The sequence below is a fragment of the Nicotiana tabacum genome, chromosome 4 (genome assembly GCF_000715075.1).
Source record: "Nicotiana tabacum cultivar K326 chromosome 4, ASM71507v2, whole genome shotgun sequence".
Taxonomy (NCBI): Eukaryota; Viridiplantae; Streptophyta; class Magnoliopsida; order Solanales; family Solanaceae; genus Nicotiana; species Nicotiana tabacum.
In genome coordinates, this window is record NC_134083.1 from 114,038,294 (window position 1) to 114,053,981 (window position 15,688).

General features: G+C 37.8%; 1 protein-coding gene across 3 annotated transcripts; it reads left to right on the forward strand.

Annotated features, from left to right (window-relative positions):
* Positions 1-9,678: 9,678 nt before the first annotated feature.
* On the forward strand, positions 9,679-14,502 carry LOC107811526 (phosphatidylinositol/phosphatidylcholine transfer protein SFH12-like). Of its 3 annotated transcripts, none has more exons than XM_016636475.2 (14): positions 9,679-9,791; positions 10,342-10,450; positions 10,838-11,099; positions 11,217-11,316; positions 11,409-11,675; positions 11,869-11,946; positions 12,034-12,135; positions 12,222-12,271; positions 12,439-12,538; positions 12,655-12,750; positions 12,860-12,958; positions 13,308-13,431; positions 13,550-13,944; positions 14,033-14,502. In XM_016636475.2, the coding sequence occupies exons 2-14, from the start codon at positions 10,405-10,407 to the stop codon at positions 14,117-14,119; spliced, it is 1,806 nt and encodes a 601-aa protein (XP_016491961.1). In that variant the 5' UTR covers positions 9,679-9,791; positions 10,342-10,404; the 3' UTR covers positions 14,120-14,502. The 3 variants fall into 3 exon arrangements, with proteins under 3 accessions (XP_016491961.1, XP_016491960.1, XP_016491962.1); XM_016636474.2 differs by having other exon boundaries at positions 9,756-9,911; XM_016636476.2 differs by having other exon boundaries at positions 9,756-9,911; positions 13,709-13,944.
* Positions 14,503-15,688: the final 1,186 nt, after the last annotated feature.

Sequence of the window (15,688 nt, forward strand, 5' to 3'; positions counted from 1 at the left end):
CAGAAAGTAGTGTGATGATCCAAGGATTCAACCAAGGGAGGCAAAGAGCCATAGGAGCGATCAGGCTGGGAATCACCATTGAACATATGCAATCAAGTGCATGGCTGCATGTGATCGATGTGAAGACTTTATACAATGTCTTGCTTGGAAGGCCTTGTATACATGAGAATAAAGTAGTTCCATCTATCTACCATCAATGTTCAAAATACTATGAGGGCGAAGTCAGGAAGAAGATAGTTGCTGATGATGAGCCATTCACCGAGGCAGAGTCACACTTTGCCGATGCAAAGTTCTACTTGAAGAACCGCATTGTGAAGGAGCTAAAAGTTGATGATGGCATGAAAAGCAAGAATGACAATCCCATAACTAAAAGAGCTGAGGTGTGACTATTGGTAAAGCCAAAGCTGTTACTGAGGAGGTACAACCCAACGCGAAAAAATCTCATAGAGGGGATATTGCGTCTTATGGCGAGAAAGTAAGTCCTGCGCTCCAATATGTCCCTAAAAGGAAGAAAGAAGAGGGTGAATCATCTAATCTCCAAACTAACACGCTAAAGGAGTTAACTCTTCCGGTAAAACGGATTGAGGCAGTAAAGTTGTCCTCAAAGTCGCTTGCAGGGTTTGTAGCCCAAAATCGTTTGCAGAATGTGGCACTCCCTACAAAGCGAACAAATGAAGGTTTTGATCGTAATGCTTACACGCTATTTGCAAAAGCTGGATACAATCCTAATGAGCCGTCAAAGTTAGGGAAGCTCCCATCAAAAGCTGCAACGAGGCAACCACATGAAGGTTTGGGATACAAACAACTGTCACCAGTGTGCATCTCCATAAGAAGGGCGAGTATCAATCATATCACTGTAGAAGACGAATTTGCCGCTTCTAATAGGCCTTCTGTCTTTGATCAACTTGGAAAACCAACTTTGAGAAATTTCGTATTTGAGAGATTGGGTCCATTAAACAAGGGGAATAAGTTCCAGAGAAATTATCGAAATGCAAAAACGCTCGCTTTGCCCAAAATTCAGAAGATCTCTAAAGAATTCCAAAGTTTGGTTCCTTTTAGAATGAAGCGACAAACAAAAGTCATGGTTTTATGTGATGAAGTACTGAAGGTGAAGCCATACAGTATGGTCTACACTTAAAAATGTGATGAAGACGAAGAAAGTGTGGGTTCTTCGTATCATGTTACTGCACAAAGCGAGCATGGTGTTTTATCTCTAATGGAGGATGACGAGAAATTGGATGATGTTTCATCGTGTTATCACATATCCTTCAACGATGGGGACTCTAAAGAAGATGAAGATGCGGAAGATGCTCCACCTGAACTTGAATAAGGAGTGAAGACTACAGTGTATGCCTTAAAAGAAGTTAACCTTGGCACCAATGAAGAATCAAAACCCACCTACCTAAGTGCTTTATTAGAAGCTGATGAAGAGAACACTTATATTGAGTTACTCAAGGAGTTCAGGGATGTCTTTGCTTGGAGCTACAGAGAGATGCCTGACTTGGACCCTAAAGTAGCAGTCCATCACCTTGCGATCAAGAATGGCACTCGTCCTGTTAAGCAAGCTCAAAGGCGCTTTAGGCTGGACTTGGTTCCCTTGATTGAAACCGAAGTTAACAAACTCATTGAAGCTGGATTTATTCGGGAAGTTAAATACCTAACATGGGTTTCAAGTATTGTCCCTGTAAGGAGGAAGAACGGCCAGATTCGAGTATGCGTTGACTTCAGGGATCTCAATAATAGGTGTCTCAAAGATGAATTCCCGCTTCCTATTCCAGAGCTGATGATTGATGCTACTACTGGTTATGAGGCAATGTCTTTCATGGGCGGTTCGTTGGGCTATAACCAAATCCGCATGGCACCAAAAGATGAAGAGCTTACTGCATTCCGCACCCTAAGGGTATTTATTGCTACAAGGTAATGCATTTTGGCTTGAAGAACGCTGGTGCTACTTACCAAAGGGCTATGCAGAATATTTTCGACGATATTCTCCACAAGAATGTCGAATGCTATGTTGATGACTTGGTGGTAAAATCTAGAGAGAAGGGCGACTACTTGAAAGACTTGAGAATGTTATTCGAATTTCTCCTAAGGTACCAACTTAGGATGAATCCGTTGAAATGTACCTTTGGAGTTACTTCTGGAAAGTTCCTTGGTTTCATTGTCTGACATCGAGGGATCAAAATTGATCAAGCCAAAGTGGATGCCATTTTGAAAATGCCTGAGCCTCGGGATATTCATGAATTGAAAAGTCTGCAAGGAAAGCTAGCATACCTTAGAAGATTCATCTCGAACCTAGCTGGGAGGTGCCAACCATTTAGTCGCCTCATGAAGAAAGGAGTTCCTTTCAAGTGGGACCAAGCTTGTAGCAATGCCTTTGAAAGTATCAAAACCTATTTGATGAAGCCTCCAGCTTTAGCAGCTTCTATACTTGGAAAGCCATTGATACTATACATTGCGGCACAAGAAAGGTCTGTTGGAGCACTGTTGGCCCAAGAAAATAGTGAGGGGAAAGAAAACTCTCTTTACTACTTGAGCAGGATGATGATACCAAATGAGTTGAATTATTCGCCAATTGAAAAGTTGTGTTTGGCGTTAGTCTTCTCAATTCAAAAGTTGAAGCACTACTTTCAAGCTCATGTTGTCCGTCTTGTTTCTAAAGCAAATCCCATCAAGTTTGTGATGTCAAAACCTGTTCTTAATGATCGACTAGCGAGATGGTACCTCTAATTTCAACAATTCAAGATTTTGTACATCCCTCAAAAGGTTGTAAAAGGATAAGTATTGGCAGACTTCTTGGCAGATCATCTGATAACCGACGACTGGGAGCTAACTGACAAACTACTTGATGAGGACGCAATGGTCGTTGAAGTTCAACCTCTATGGAAGATGTACTTTGATGGTGTTGCGCATTGTGGAGGAGCTGGTGCTGGCGTAGTATTTGTCACTTCCCAAGGTGAAGTCTTGCCCTACTCCTTCACCTTGACACAACTCTGTTCCAACAATGATGCTGAGTATCAAGCATTAATACTTGGGCTTGAAATGGCCGTTGATATGAAGCAATTGCAATTGCAAGTCTTCATCAGTCAGCAAATTTACGTTGTCATATGAAGAGACCTCAGTCTCGGCAGCTGAAACGTTTGCCTGAATCTCTTCAACCTCCTTTTGAGTCGCTTCTATAACACCTTCGAGGTTCTCCCTCTCTTGTTGTAATATCTGCAACTTCTTCACCACTTTCTTCTGTTTCTTTTCACTAGAGGAAACTTTCTTGACTTTCTCACTTCCTTCAAGTTTGAACGATTCAAGACGCTCCTTAGCTTTAGAAATCAGCTCCCGCTTCTCATCTTGACTCATCATATCAGCCAAATTGGATTGCTCTTGGTCATATGAGGCAACAAGCTCGAAAAGAGAATCCAATAAATACTCTAATGAAGAAAGATCTAAAATGTTCACCTTCTTCGTATCCTCGAAAATCTCAGTGATTTGCTCCCTATAAGATGATAGCAGTTCTGCACGAGTTTTGGAGAGTCTCTTGCAAATATCCTCCCAAAGTCCCAAGATAAATTCCTTTTTGTGATTAAAGACAATGCTCTTTCATTCAAAAATTGACACTGGTGTATTTGTCATTGGTGGAATGCGAGTTATCCCATTTGGATTTTGTCTTTTTAGAGCTTCGCCAAGAGATGATGCCTTTGAAGACGACTTCACTTTAGATGTACGCCCTCCAATAGATTCATTACTCACTTGCAGCTTATCATGTGGGGATACCACCGGATGCCCAATGGCATTTAACTGCATAAGGAAAAGGCAAATAAAGTGGGCAATTTCTTTTAGTGAAGCTATTCGTTTGATTAAAAAAAAAGAAAAAAAAAAGAAAGGGCAAGGTGATTGTATTTTTACCTCCTTGTTACGGGTCGTATGCGTTCTTGAGGGACTATCAACACTTAGAACCTCTACGATCTCTATTGGGTTAGGCCGTTTTCTTTTCCAATTTTGATCTTCATTGGTACTCTGGCTTGTATCTTGAGGAACTTGTGTGCTAAATGGAAGAACTGGAGGGTATTTCTCTATATATATTGAAGTGCATACCACCTCTTTCAAAGCTGCCTCTGAGGATTTAAGCTTCATTTTCTTATGTTGTGTAACTACTTTTGGGATTGGAGTAGGTGGCTCTTTGACTTTTGAGAGCTTCTTTCCAACACCTTGATCTTCACCTCCTAAAGGAGTAGTAGACTTTAGCCCAACATTGTCTACCAAATCTTGTAAATTATTCTCGAGACACTCCCCATGCACTTTCTCCCACCAAGACATATAATTGGTGGAGAAAGGCTTCTCCACATGATCTCCTATTGGGGATAAAACCGCACGTGACATAGACCGATACAATGTGCAAATCCTCCAAAATCTGAGTCCTTCATCTAGAGAGGCATTACGGATATCATTCTCCAAAAAATCGGGGACGTTCTGGTAAAACCTAAATTGACGACCAAACCGATGCGGGCTATATGGCTCTATGATGAATGAGTTACCATACCTCAAAGGGAGGTAATTAAAACATAAGCTCATGAAGTAATTTGACTCCAACTCTTGAGGGGTATCGTTATCCACATAATAACAAGGACGAGAATTGGTTAACATTATTGGTGTCCAAACTATATCTTCCCCATTGTGGATGTGTTTTCTTGCATCCTTTTCATCAAAGTACCTCGCAGCTCCCTCTCCTGAGTATGCCACCATCAAAGGGACAGACGGACCTTAGCAAGTGGATAATGGGTTTTGAAGTAATGTGCAAGCCAGCCGTAAACATAATGGATGGGAAAACAAACTTTGACCTGATCAAGTTGGGAAGAACATGAAATCTTATTCAAACCATGATACTCGCTAAAACTAGGACCGCAAGGTTAATCTTTCGCCCGCTTGCCATCTTAAAAGTCTCGGGACTAATGAAGTTTTCTGCCTTGGGAAATACAAAGGCACATAACCAAATTGATAAGAATGCTGCTATATATGTTTCATCTTTCTTGTCAGACCTCACCCTAAGCTTGGAAAATATAGCTTCTTGATCACTCGACCACCTAGTTGTCTCGGGAATAACTCCGTTAGGATTATGTGTCGACTTTAGGCGCGCAGATTTCTTTTCCTTTCACAATGGGGCAGGTTTATATATTAAAGGTTTTTTATACCAAAAGTTTATCCACTTGCTGAAGGAGACCTTTTGGTTAGCATTCGTACCTTCCTTAAGGTGATGGAAAGCAGCAAGTAAATACTCACAAGATCGAGGAATAAATCTCATCTATTTTTCATCCAAACCGATGAGTTCTCTTGTCTCAGGTACCACTTTTTCGTACGGAGAACCCGCAATGGGCAGACCTCCACGGATATGTAAGTTCCAAAAGGAGATAGATAGTTCCCCAGCGGATGTAAGAAGCGTGTTCGTCTTGGGGTACCAAGCCTCACAAAATGCTTGCAAAATATTCGAGTTTCGATCATAAGTGAAAAGTGAGGCATAGACAGCATCATAAATCTTTGCTGTACTCAGGGTTTGTTGGCTTTCACTAAGTACATCTTCAGTCCATTCCCAATATCCTGGAATATGACGATACTTGCCCTTGATTGTTGTTGTGTTTCCCCAACGTACTTCGCCTTGAATTATGCGACGCCCTAAGTTTGGAAGGGTGCTAGCAATGTTTACATGGCGATGGATTGGTGCTTGGAGAGACCACATCTTGGACAATGGATTAGAAGTAGACTTGTGCTCCAAGGTCCAGTTTTCTACATGAAGGGAGTTCCTCAAAGAAGGCCATGAGGCTGCATACCGGCCAGCTTGTGCGGTGTGAACCAAGAGCTTGGTTTGTTCTATGCTATTTTCAGTCTCGATTACGAGATATCTAAGTTTGGAGGAAGGTGAGGTATTGTCTCTGAAATTTGTCATCTCTTCAAGTTGCAAATAAAAAAAAAAGTCATCAAAGTGCAGCAATCTGGTTAGTGAAGGCATAGCAAACTGTTATTCTAATTCCATTATTACTAGTAGCAAAAATGTTTTGGTTTAGTTTCATTCCAAACTAAAGTTGAGTCGATTCGTATGACACTATAAAGTGATGACCCTAAAGTAGAGTATACAATACTTATCGCTAGGTAATAACCTAGTTGAATTTCTTGTATCTGTAGTGATATAATATACTCCCGGTGAAAGGTAAAAGAGAATTTTTCTATGTTTAAGTCTAAGAAACTAAACTGATTTCAATGGCTCAATTCCATTGAAATGGCTTTGTGATTTGAATTAAAGTCATGGATTGATACAAATGTTTTAAGAATGTATATCATGATTTATACTACACTTAAATTTTTATTTCTAATAATAAAGAACATGACTGATAAATATTTACTGCTTTATATCAACTATTGGTTGTATTATTTTTGCAAAGTTTTATTCCAGGAACTTGAGTTAGTGAAAGTTTATGATACTTATTAAGTACTATGACGATGTACTCAGTCCTTGCGGGCCCCTCTCTAGAGTCCCGCTCTACTTTACGTATTTCAAGATGAGGTGTGGCTTATGGTGCTAGATGTAACCGACCCCGACCGCTCAATATCCTGTCATTACTGTCTCGTGCATGAAGGGTGTAGTATGGCCCGTATTTGAATTGGGGGCAAACTGGTCCAAATACTACTATCATAAAAAAAGTTGTTGTACAGGATTGGACTAACAGTCGTGTTCAAAATTCAGCAAGCATTCGTTGTACATAATGTTGTGAATCCAGCAAGCATTATATTCGTGATTCGTTATACATTAACGTTGTGTTTCTGAAATAGCATCTACATATCAATTATCTTTCTCAAGGACGCTGAGTTTACAACATCTTAATAGTCATTTTCAGGTTGAACATGCTTTTATGAGGCAAGAGGTAATTCTTGCATATATTAACAGCCAAGAAGCTGCAAAATTTCCGGGTGACTTTCAGTTTTTGTGTTATTTAGACGTCATCAGTTTTAGGAATAAATCGAGTAGGATCTGAAGTATACTATGTAGTTCTTTCTTTTGCCAGATTCAACAGCAACAACTAAACAACTAGGATTCATCCCAAACAAATTGTGGTCGGTTATGAATCCTCATTATCCATGTGGGATATCTTTGTACATTCATCTCTATTATGCAGAGAAGCAAAATATTTGCTGCTAAGATGCCTCCATAACATATGAAATTGCAAATTTATAAGATTTAAGCTATATGCTCCGTTTAAATAATATTTTACCATTAATATAATTTAACTTGTTATAGTAAGTTACTTGCGCATATTTGATTTTAGGCTCCAAATATAGTATCAAAAAGTTGAATGAAATAATAAAAAAAAGAATATTAGAATGGGCACAAAGGTCTAAATGGGTAAAATGGCCTCCGATAGTCGGGCCACATTGAGAGTAACCTCTCCGATAGTCGGGTCATTTTGAGAGTAATCTCTCCGATAGTCAGGCCATATTGAGAGTAATCTCTCCGATAGTCGGGTCATTTTGAGAGTAATCTCTCCGATAGTCGAGGCACATTGAGAGTAATCTCTCCGATAGTCGGGTCACATTGAGAATAATCTCTCCGATAGTCGGGGCACATTGAGAGTAATGTCTCCGATAGTCGGGCCATATTGAGAGTAATGTCTCCGATAGTCGGGGCACATTAAGAGTAATCTCTCCGATAGTCGAGCCACATTGAGAGTAATCTCTCCGATATTCAGGCAAGGATGAGTACTCATCCCCTCACACCCCAAGATTGCCTTCTTCATGCATGGATCATCTCGTTAAACAAGAATACACCCTTCTTGTTTGACCTACAAAAAAAAGACAACAAAGAAGAAAGCACAAAAAAAGAAGAATGAAATTACCTTCGCATCAATGTTTCCGAGTCCGCAAAACTAGACTCAATATGGCTTGCAAATACTACGAAATGATGCTCAATACATGGGTTTATATAGATTTGAGATGCAGGAGTGGTTCGTTATTTGACGATGTGGGAAGTCATATTGCTAAAGAGATAAGTCAATTGAAAAAGTTTTGGAGCTAAGTTACTGTAGAATCACTTACGTATATGAGATATGTTGGAGTACAACAAAAGGACGTATTTACCATTACTTCAAGCCTAGTCCTCCAAGTTTAGTATATCTACCTCGAAATTAGCCTTGAAGTAGGGGGCATTTGTAGGCATGCAAAATTTATTGGATTTAAATCTATAAAATAATTTGGATTATATTTTAAATTAAAGATATTTTAGTCCAAATAAAATTTATTGGGCTAATATAATTGAATTAATTACATAATTCAATACATAAGGACTAAATGAGTAAGTCTTAATCCATTGGGCTAGCCCATTTAATTGGGCTAAAGTGATGAGCTCATTTCATTAGGCCCAAGATATCATCTTCCTAGAGGCCCAGTTTGGTGCCACACGTGAAATGACGTGGCACGCCAAGTCAAGTGGAAGCTCCAATAGGATCGTGTCACGTGTCAAAATGACAAGGCATGCCAAGTCAAATTAAAGGGCCAATGAAACAGCGCCACGTGTGCAAGTGACATGTTCTGGTCAATTAAATGCGGCCTTGTCACATTTCAATTTGATTGGTCGGAAAGAGTTTGTTCTTATCATAACTCTTCCATCCCACAACTATAAATAGGGTCTTCATAACTCAGAAAAGACATCAGAAGTTATAACAAGAACCAAGAGAGAGCTCGTGGATCAAAGGCCATAAATTTCTCTACAAGTTTCAAGCTTCAAGCAATCAAGTTCAAGTTCAAAAAATCAAGTTCAAGCTCAAGAACTAAGAACAAATCAAGTTCAAGCTCAAGAACGAATAACAAGTCAAGATTCAAGGAGTACGAGTTCAAATCAAAGTTCGTGCTAGTTGAATTTGAGATCATCTTTCGTGGAAACAAATATAGATTCAAGATCAAGCTCAAAGGCCCTTGAATTTATTTACTATTGAAAAGAAGAATCAGAGGATTCATAGTGATTGTAACACTCAAATATTTAAAATAAAATACTACGATTGTTGCAATATTTTTCGGCTTGATTTTATTTTCTCGACATAATTTATTGTATACAGTATGATATGATGATGATTAGTGCTAACGTCTAAGCAATCTTTTGGTCCCTTAATTATTGATAATTTTGTATCTTTATAATATATGATCGGACATATTTTATGTTTTTATAAAGTTTTAAATGTAAGTTTACTTTAAGTCTAAAATAGAACTGATGCCTTAATTAAAACAAAAAAAAATGGAATAATTTTACTCTCATATTCTGAAGTATGAACCCCAACAAAGAGAGCAAATTCTTGCGTAATAATCTCGCGTGTGCCAAAAAGCACATTTTAATGCTTGACCAGTATAATACTATGTAAAGAATAGGCGAAGCTAAAAATATAACCGTAATTACAGGAAAATTTAAAATGTAGTAGTGAATTCTATTTACAATACAGCTAGCTTTTAGAATGTACATAGAGTAAAAGTGCAATGGCATTTATTTATAACTGGAAAAACAAACAATAAATGTACTAGAAATGTTAGTTATATGCATGAGACACGGTTTGGTAGTTGCTTCCAAGAACAGAGGGCCAGTAATTTCCTTATCACTCCAAATCCGATTACTAATGGTGGATATGATTCCTATTCAAATTTTACAGCTTGTCCATTCACTTAGTTATAAGGACCCCCGTTTGTTTCGAGCATAGTAGTTAATTAGGTAATTTAAGAGAAAACTTCTCCATATTTTCTTATTGTCCCTGCCATTTTTATTGTCACTGGTAAATTACTACACTTTTCTTTTGTTTTTCACCCTATCAATTCTTGCTTACCCAAAACTCCACCACCTATGTGAGCTCCGCATAGTTAGTTCTACGTCTCGATAAAGGAGAAAAGTTACGGTAGGTTGTTAAATTATTATACATTTTCATAGTAATGTAATACCTGACAATATTAAAATGAAATAGGCTCGAATAGAGCAAAATATGTGGAGGATCTATATTACCGACCAAAACTAGTTTGAGATAGAGGTGTATTTGATTGATTTAATTATTGCATGCCCTGGCATTTCTTTTATGTGTTGGTGTTATGGACTTTTGATGTTTATCTTTTCAATTGAAATTTGCGATTTCTTGCATTTCATGATGTAAAGTTTCATGATATATGACCGCATTGTCTTGAATTTATTGTGTTTGTTTCCCTTTTATTGCTCTTAGCTTTCATTTCGATGAATTTCAATTGTTATTGAATATTCATGAAATCTTTGTTTGAAATATCAAGTATTGTTTCTGTTGGTGCTTTGAAATTTGTTCTCTCTGTTTGTTTTAATAGGTGTAGGCATTCAGCAAGAGAGTAAATTCTATAAATTGTCACAAATTTTATTGACCTGCAATCATGAGTGGCAAAATGTCAGGACCTCTTGAACGACCAGTCAGGCCAAGTAAGTTCTATTTCCCCCTAATAAAACATGAATCAGAGGCTGAAATCTCCCTATTTATTAACTCTAAATGTTGTTGATCCAGAATATTTACATGAAGCTATAGTTTAAAACTTACTCTAGAATTGATGAAAATTTATAACTTGGTTTTAGAATATATCAAATCACCAACATCTTTGCTATAAGACCCCCTCCAGGGGGGTCGAAATATGTTGTATTAAAGTATTGATCGATTAGTAACATGGTAATTGCCCCTGCTGCTACCGGAAGTGATAATAAATGTGGGAAGGACACGAGTCACGAAAAGTCCTATGAAAAACACAATCGCCTCTGCGTCTTTTTATCATTTGAAGGACGTCCTAGACAACCTTGTCTAATTACTTTTTACAGGTATGGAAAATATTGATATTGAAAACACTGAGGAGGAGAGGAAGCCAAGGCTTGGGTCATTCAAGAAAAAGGCACTTAATGCCTCCAACAAATTCAGACAGTCTCTTAAAAAAACTGGCCGGAGAAACAGTAGAGTCATGTCTGTTGTCTTCGAGGATGAACATGACGCTGAGGAATCAAAGGCAGTTGATGCCTTCCGTCAAGCACTTATCCTGGAGGAATTACTTCCTGCTAAACATGATGATTATCATATGATGCTGAGGTAACAAAAGTCTTTTCCTTCTATAATCAGGGTTAATTTCTTGATGCTTAGTGATTTTTCCTAGTACAATGCTTGATGACAAGTATTTGTGTTTCTACATTTTGAATGATGATACAGGTTTTTGAAGGCCAGAAAATTTGAATTAGAGAAAGCAAAGCAGATGTGGTCTGATATGCTTAATTGGAGGAAGGAATTTGGTGCAGACACTATCATGGAGGTACTTTTTAAAACACCATATCAGGTTTGACAGGAAAAAAAGTAATTCTAAAGATTTAAGGTCTAATTCACTTTTTGTAACATCTTTCGTAGGACTTTGAGTTCAAGGAAAAAGAGGAGGTCGTCAAGTACTATCCTCAAGGGCATCACGGAGTTGACAAAGATGGAAGACCAGTATATATCGAAAGAATTGGTCAAGTAGATTCTACCAAGCTCTTGCAAGTCACAACAATGGACCGTTATCTCAAGTACCACGTGCAAGAGTTCGAGAGGACTTTCAATGACAAATTGCCAGCTTGCTCCATTGCAGCCAAAAAGCATATTGATACAAGCACAACTATTTTGGATGTACAAGGAGTGGTATGTTGAGCTAATAACGCTTTTAAAATAAAGTGAGAATATCCGTCTGCTTTGCCTTAGAATGTGATTGCTGCAATTGTTTGTTTCCAATGATTTCTTTGTAAGAAGTAAAGGTGCAAAAAAAGAAATGTGTATTTAGTCCAGTGGCAGTTTAGAACTATCACTAACTAAATTTACATATATCATGCCTCAGGGACTTAAGAATTTCAACAAATCAGCAAGGGACCTCCTTCAATGCATCCAAGGGATTGATGGTAACAATTATCCTGAGGTACTTGCTTCTTGCTGGCCATTAGTTTATTTCTAGAAATTATTTCACGTTCCTGTCGCTTATTTGAATATTTGATTCACTGCTTAGAGCTTGTGTCGTATGTATATCATCAATGCTGGTTCTGGATTCAGGCTTTTGTGGAACTCTGTCAAGTCATTCCTTGACCCAAAGACGACTGCAAAGATCAACGTAAGCCCACAGTCATCTTCGCATCCTAAATGGACTGCCACTGTTGTTTTCATTGGAATAATAAATTCGTGGCTTTTTTCTTTTAGGTTCTTGGTAACAAGTACCAGAGCAAATTGCTTGAAATAATTGATGCCAGGTAAATGCAGGTGAATTTAAATATTCTCTTCCGCTTTCCTCACCATACCTCCAGCTAAATGTCCCGAGGATATGTGACTTTGATTTTAGTCCAAAAATAATATGAGAGAACGACATTATCTATTTAATAGAGCCTAAAACGACTTGTTTGCCACTACCTTGTCTCAGTGAACTTCCAGAATTCTTAGGTGGTACATGTACTTGTGCTGAAAAAGGAGGATGTATGGTTTCTGATAAAGGCCCGTGGAATGATCCAGAAATAATGAAGGTTAATTTCATCTCTGTAGTTTCCAAGTTTTAGTGTTCAATACCTTTAAACCATGTAATATTTCTGAATTACCTTTTTCCATTGACACACCTAAGATGTGATTAATTTGATGCCAGATGGTTCACAGTGGCATGCATAAATGCTCAAAGAAAAGTGCCAGTCCAGCAGTTGATGAGAAAACAATTTCCGAGGATGGCAATGCCATTCCGAAGGTGCCTGGTTTTCCATCTTTGTTACTTTCTCAGTGATTTTTATTCTTCATAAAGTAGTGAAGTTGTTAAATATATATCGAATCAGCAATAACTGTCCTAGATGTTGCAGGAAGCAAAGAAGAGCAATTCCATTAAAATGAGAACTGCCTCTTCCAAAGTCCAAAGGGATCATGTATCTCATATGCAGCTCTCCACTGTCCATGAGGAAGTAAGGTTCTTCTTCATCCATCACATATTAGAATGCACCAAATTTTATACTTCAATTTTCATGAAACGAACTTAAGCTTCGCTAACATCTGTATCAAAGATGTTTGAGAGAAATAAGAACAATCCAATGCACTTGCTTCTTTTGGATATTCTGGGGAAACAATTGTCACAGAAATAGAGTACTTTTCTGTCTTCAAAACTTCTCTAATATGTTTGATGGTTATTCCTCATATTGTAACACCAGCATTTTCATCCTACCTTTCAACAACAGTTCTACTTCTCCGGATTTTCTTTGTTCTATCAGACTATCAGTATGTCCCAAATAGAGTAAAATGGAAATGTATTTGTAGGTTGAAGTAAAGAAAAACCTCCCTAGTGCATATGATTCTGATAAGTGCATCCCTGTGGTGGACAAAGTAATTGATTCAACTATGCCTAAAGCTACAAAAGCCGACAACTATGCCATTGCAAAAGGTACAGAGTTATTCTCTTATTGTACATCAGATGTTTTACTAGTTCAATTGACAAGATGCTTTTGCTTTCAATATCCTGGTTCATTTGTAGTATTAGCTTTTACTTGCCCTGTTTTCAGCTTCAGATTTCTTACCAATGCACGATATTTCTAAGTCACCTGAAGGATTTAGCAACCACCTTTTCACTGGAGTGATGACATTCGTGATGGGGGTCGTGACAATGGTCCGAATGACACGCAATATGCCAAGAAAGCTTACGGATTCGACCCTCTTGTCAGGTTCCCTAAAGGGCGTTGACATGGTTAAACCACAAGCTCAAGAATATCGGTTGAATGGACCTGCCATCTCGAATAATGAGTACTTTAGCATGATGAAACGGATGGGAGAGCTCGAGGAGAAGGTCATTACTCTTAGCAACAAGCCTAGTGCCTTACCACCTGAGAAAGAGGAAATGCTCAACAATGTCATGAGTCATGTTGATAAATTGGAACAAGAGCTTTGTGCAACCAAGATGGTATTATCAATCAATTCAGTAGTTTCACATAATATTAGAGAATTGGAAGGACAATTAATTTATCCACTTGTCATATTTTTATTGGCAGGCACTTGAGAAAGCCCTTGCTCGTCAAGAGGAGCTCTTAGCCTACATTGAGAAGAAGAAGAAAAAGAAGAACTTCTTTGGTTTCTAAGTGCGGAAGCCACAACAAGAAATGCTGCTTGAATGGCACGCCATGCTTATTAAGTTCACCATGTTAACTTCAATGTAAGCTTATTGTAAATGATCTGATAGAGGCTTTGCTCTAGTCCACTTCGGCGAGATTCACATTCACCAGCAACTTCTTTGTGAGCTCTAATAGTAATATACTCTGTATATTACACATTCAGTGGCTTGCGTTTTTGGTTCTTAGTTTTCTGTATATAAGGATAATAGCAGTTTGCATTAGTTCTAATTGTTGCCTTGCAAAGATAGAGCTTCTTTTGTTGTTTAAGATAGCCTCCATCTTGCTTCTCGTGTGTCAAAGATATTTTGTTTCTTTTAATCCATCTTCTACCTCCTTTTCTTTGATTACAAGGAGAATGAATTTAAACCTGCTATAGTAGGTTAAATTATACAATCATGTAACTTCAAAAATAATTTCATGTAAATAACTCAATTTAATAACCCATTGATTGATTACTTACACAACAAATGGCAAGTAACTTGCTATAACAAGTTAAATTATATTAATGGTAAAATATTATTTAAACGGAGCATATAACTTAAATCTTATAAATTTGCAATTTCATATGTTATGGAGGCATCTTAGCAGCAAATATTTTGCTTCTCTGCATAATAGAGATGAATGTACAAAGATATCCCACATGGATAATGAGGATTCATAACCGACCACAATTTGTTTGGGATGAATCCTAGTTGTTTCGTTGTTGCTGTTGAATCTGGCAAAAGAAAGAACTACATAGTATACTTCAGATCCTACTCGATTTATTCCTAAAACTGATGACGTCTAAATAACACAAAAACTGAAAGTCACCCGGAAATTTTGCAGCTTCTTGGCTGTTAATATATGCAAGAATTACCTCTTGCCTCATAAAAGCATGTTCAACCTGAAAATGACTATTAAGATGTTGTAAACTCAGCGTCCTTGAGAAAGATAATTGATATGTAGATGCTATTTCAGAAACACAACGTTAATGTATAACGAATCACGAATATAATGCTTGCTGGATTCACAACATTATGTACAACGAATGCTTGCTGAATTTTGAACACGACTGTTAGTCCAATCCTGTACAACAACTTTTTTTATGATAGTAGTATTTGGACCAGTTTGCCCCCAATTCAAATACGGGCCATACTACACCCTTCATGCACGAGACAGTAATGACAGGATATTGAGCGGTCGGGGTCGGTTACATCTAGCACCATAAGCCACACCTCATCTTGAAATACGTAAAGTAGAGCGGGACTCTAGAGAGGGGCCCGCAAGGACTGAGTATATCGTCATAGTACTTAATAAGTATCATAAACTTTCTCTAACTCAAGTTCCTGGAATAAGACTTTGCAAAAATAATACAACCAATAGTTGATATAAAGCAGTAAATATTTATCAGTCATGTTCTTTATTATTAGAAATAAAAATTTAAGTGTAGTATAAATCATGATATACATTCTTAAAACATTTGTATCAATCCATGACTTTAATTCAAATCACAAAGCCATTTCAATGGAATTGAGCCATTGAAATCAGTTTAGTTTC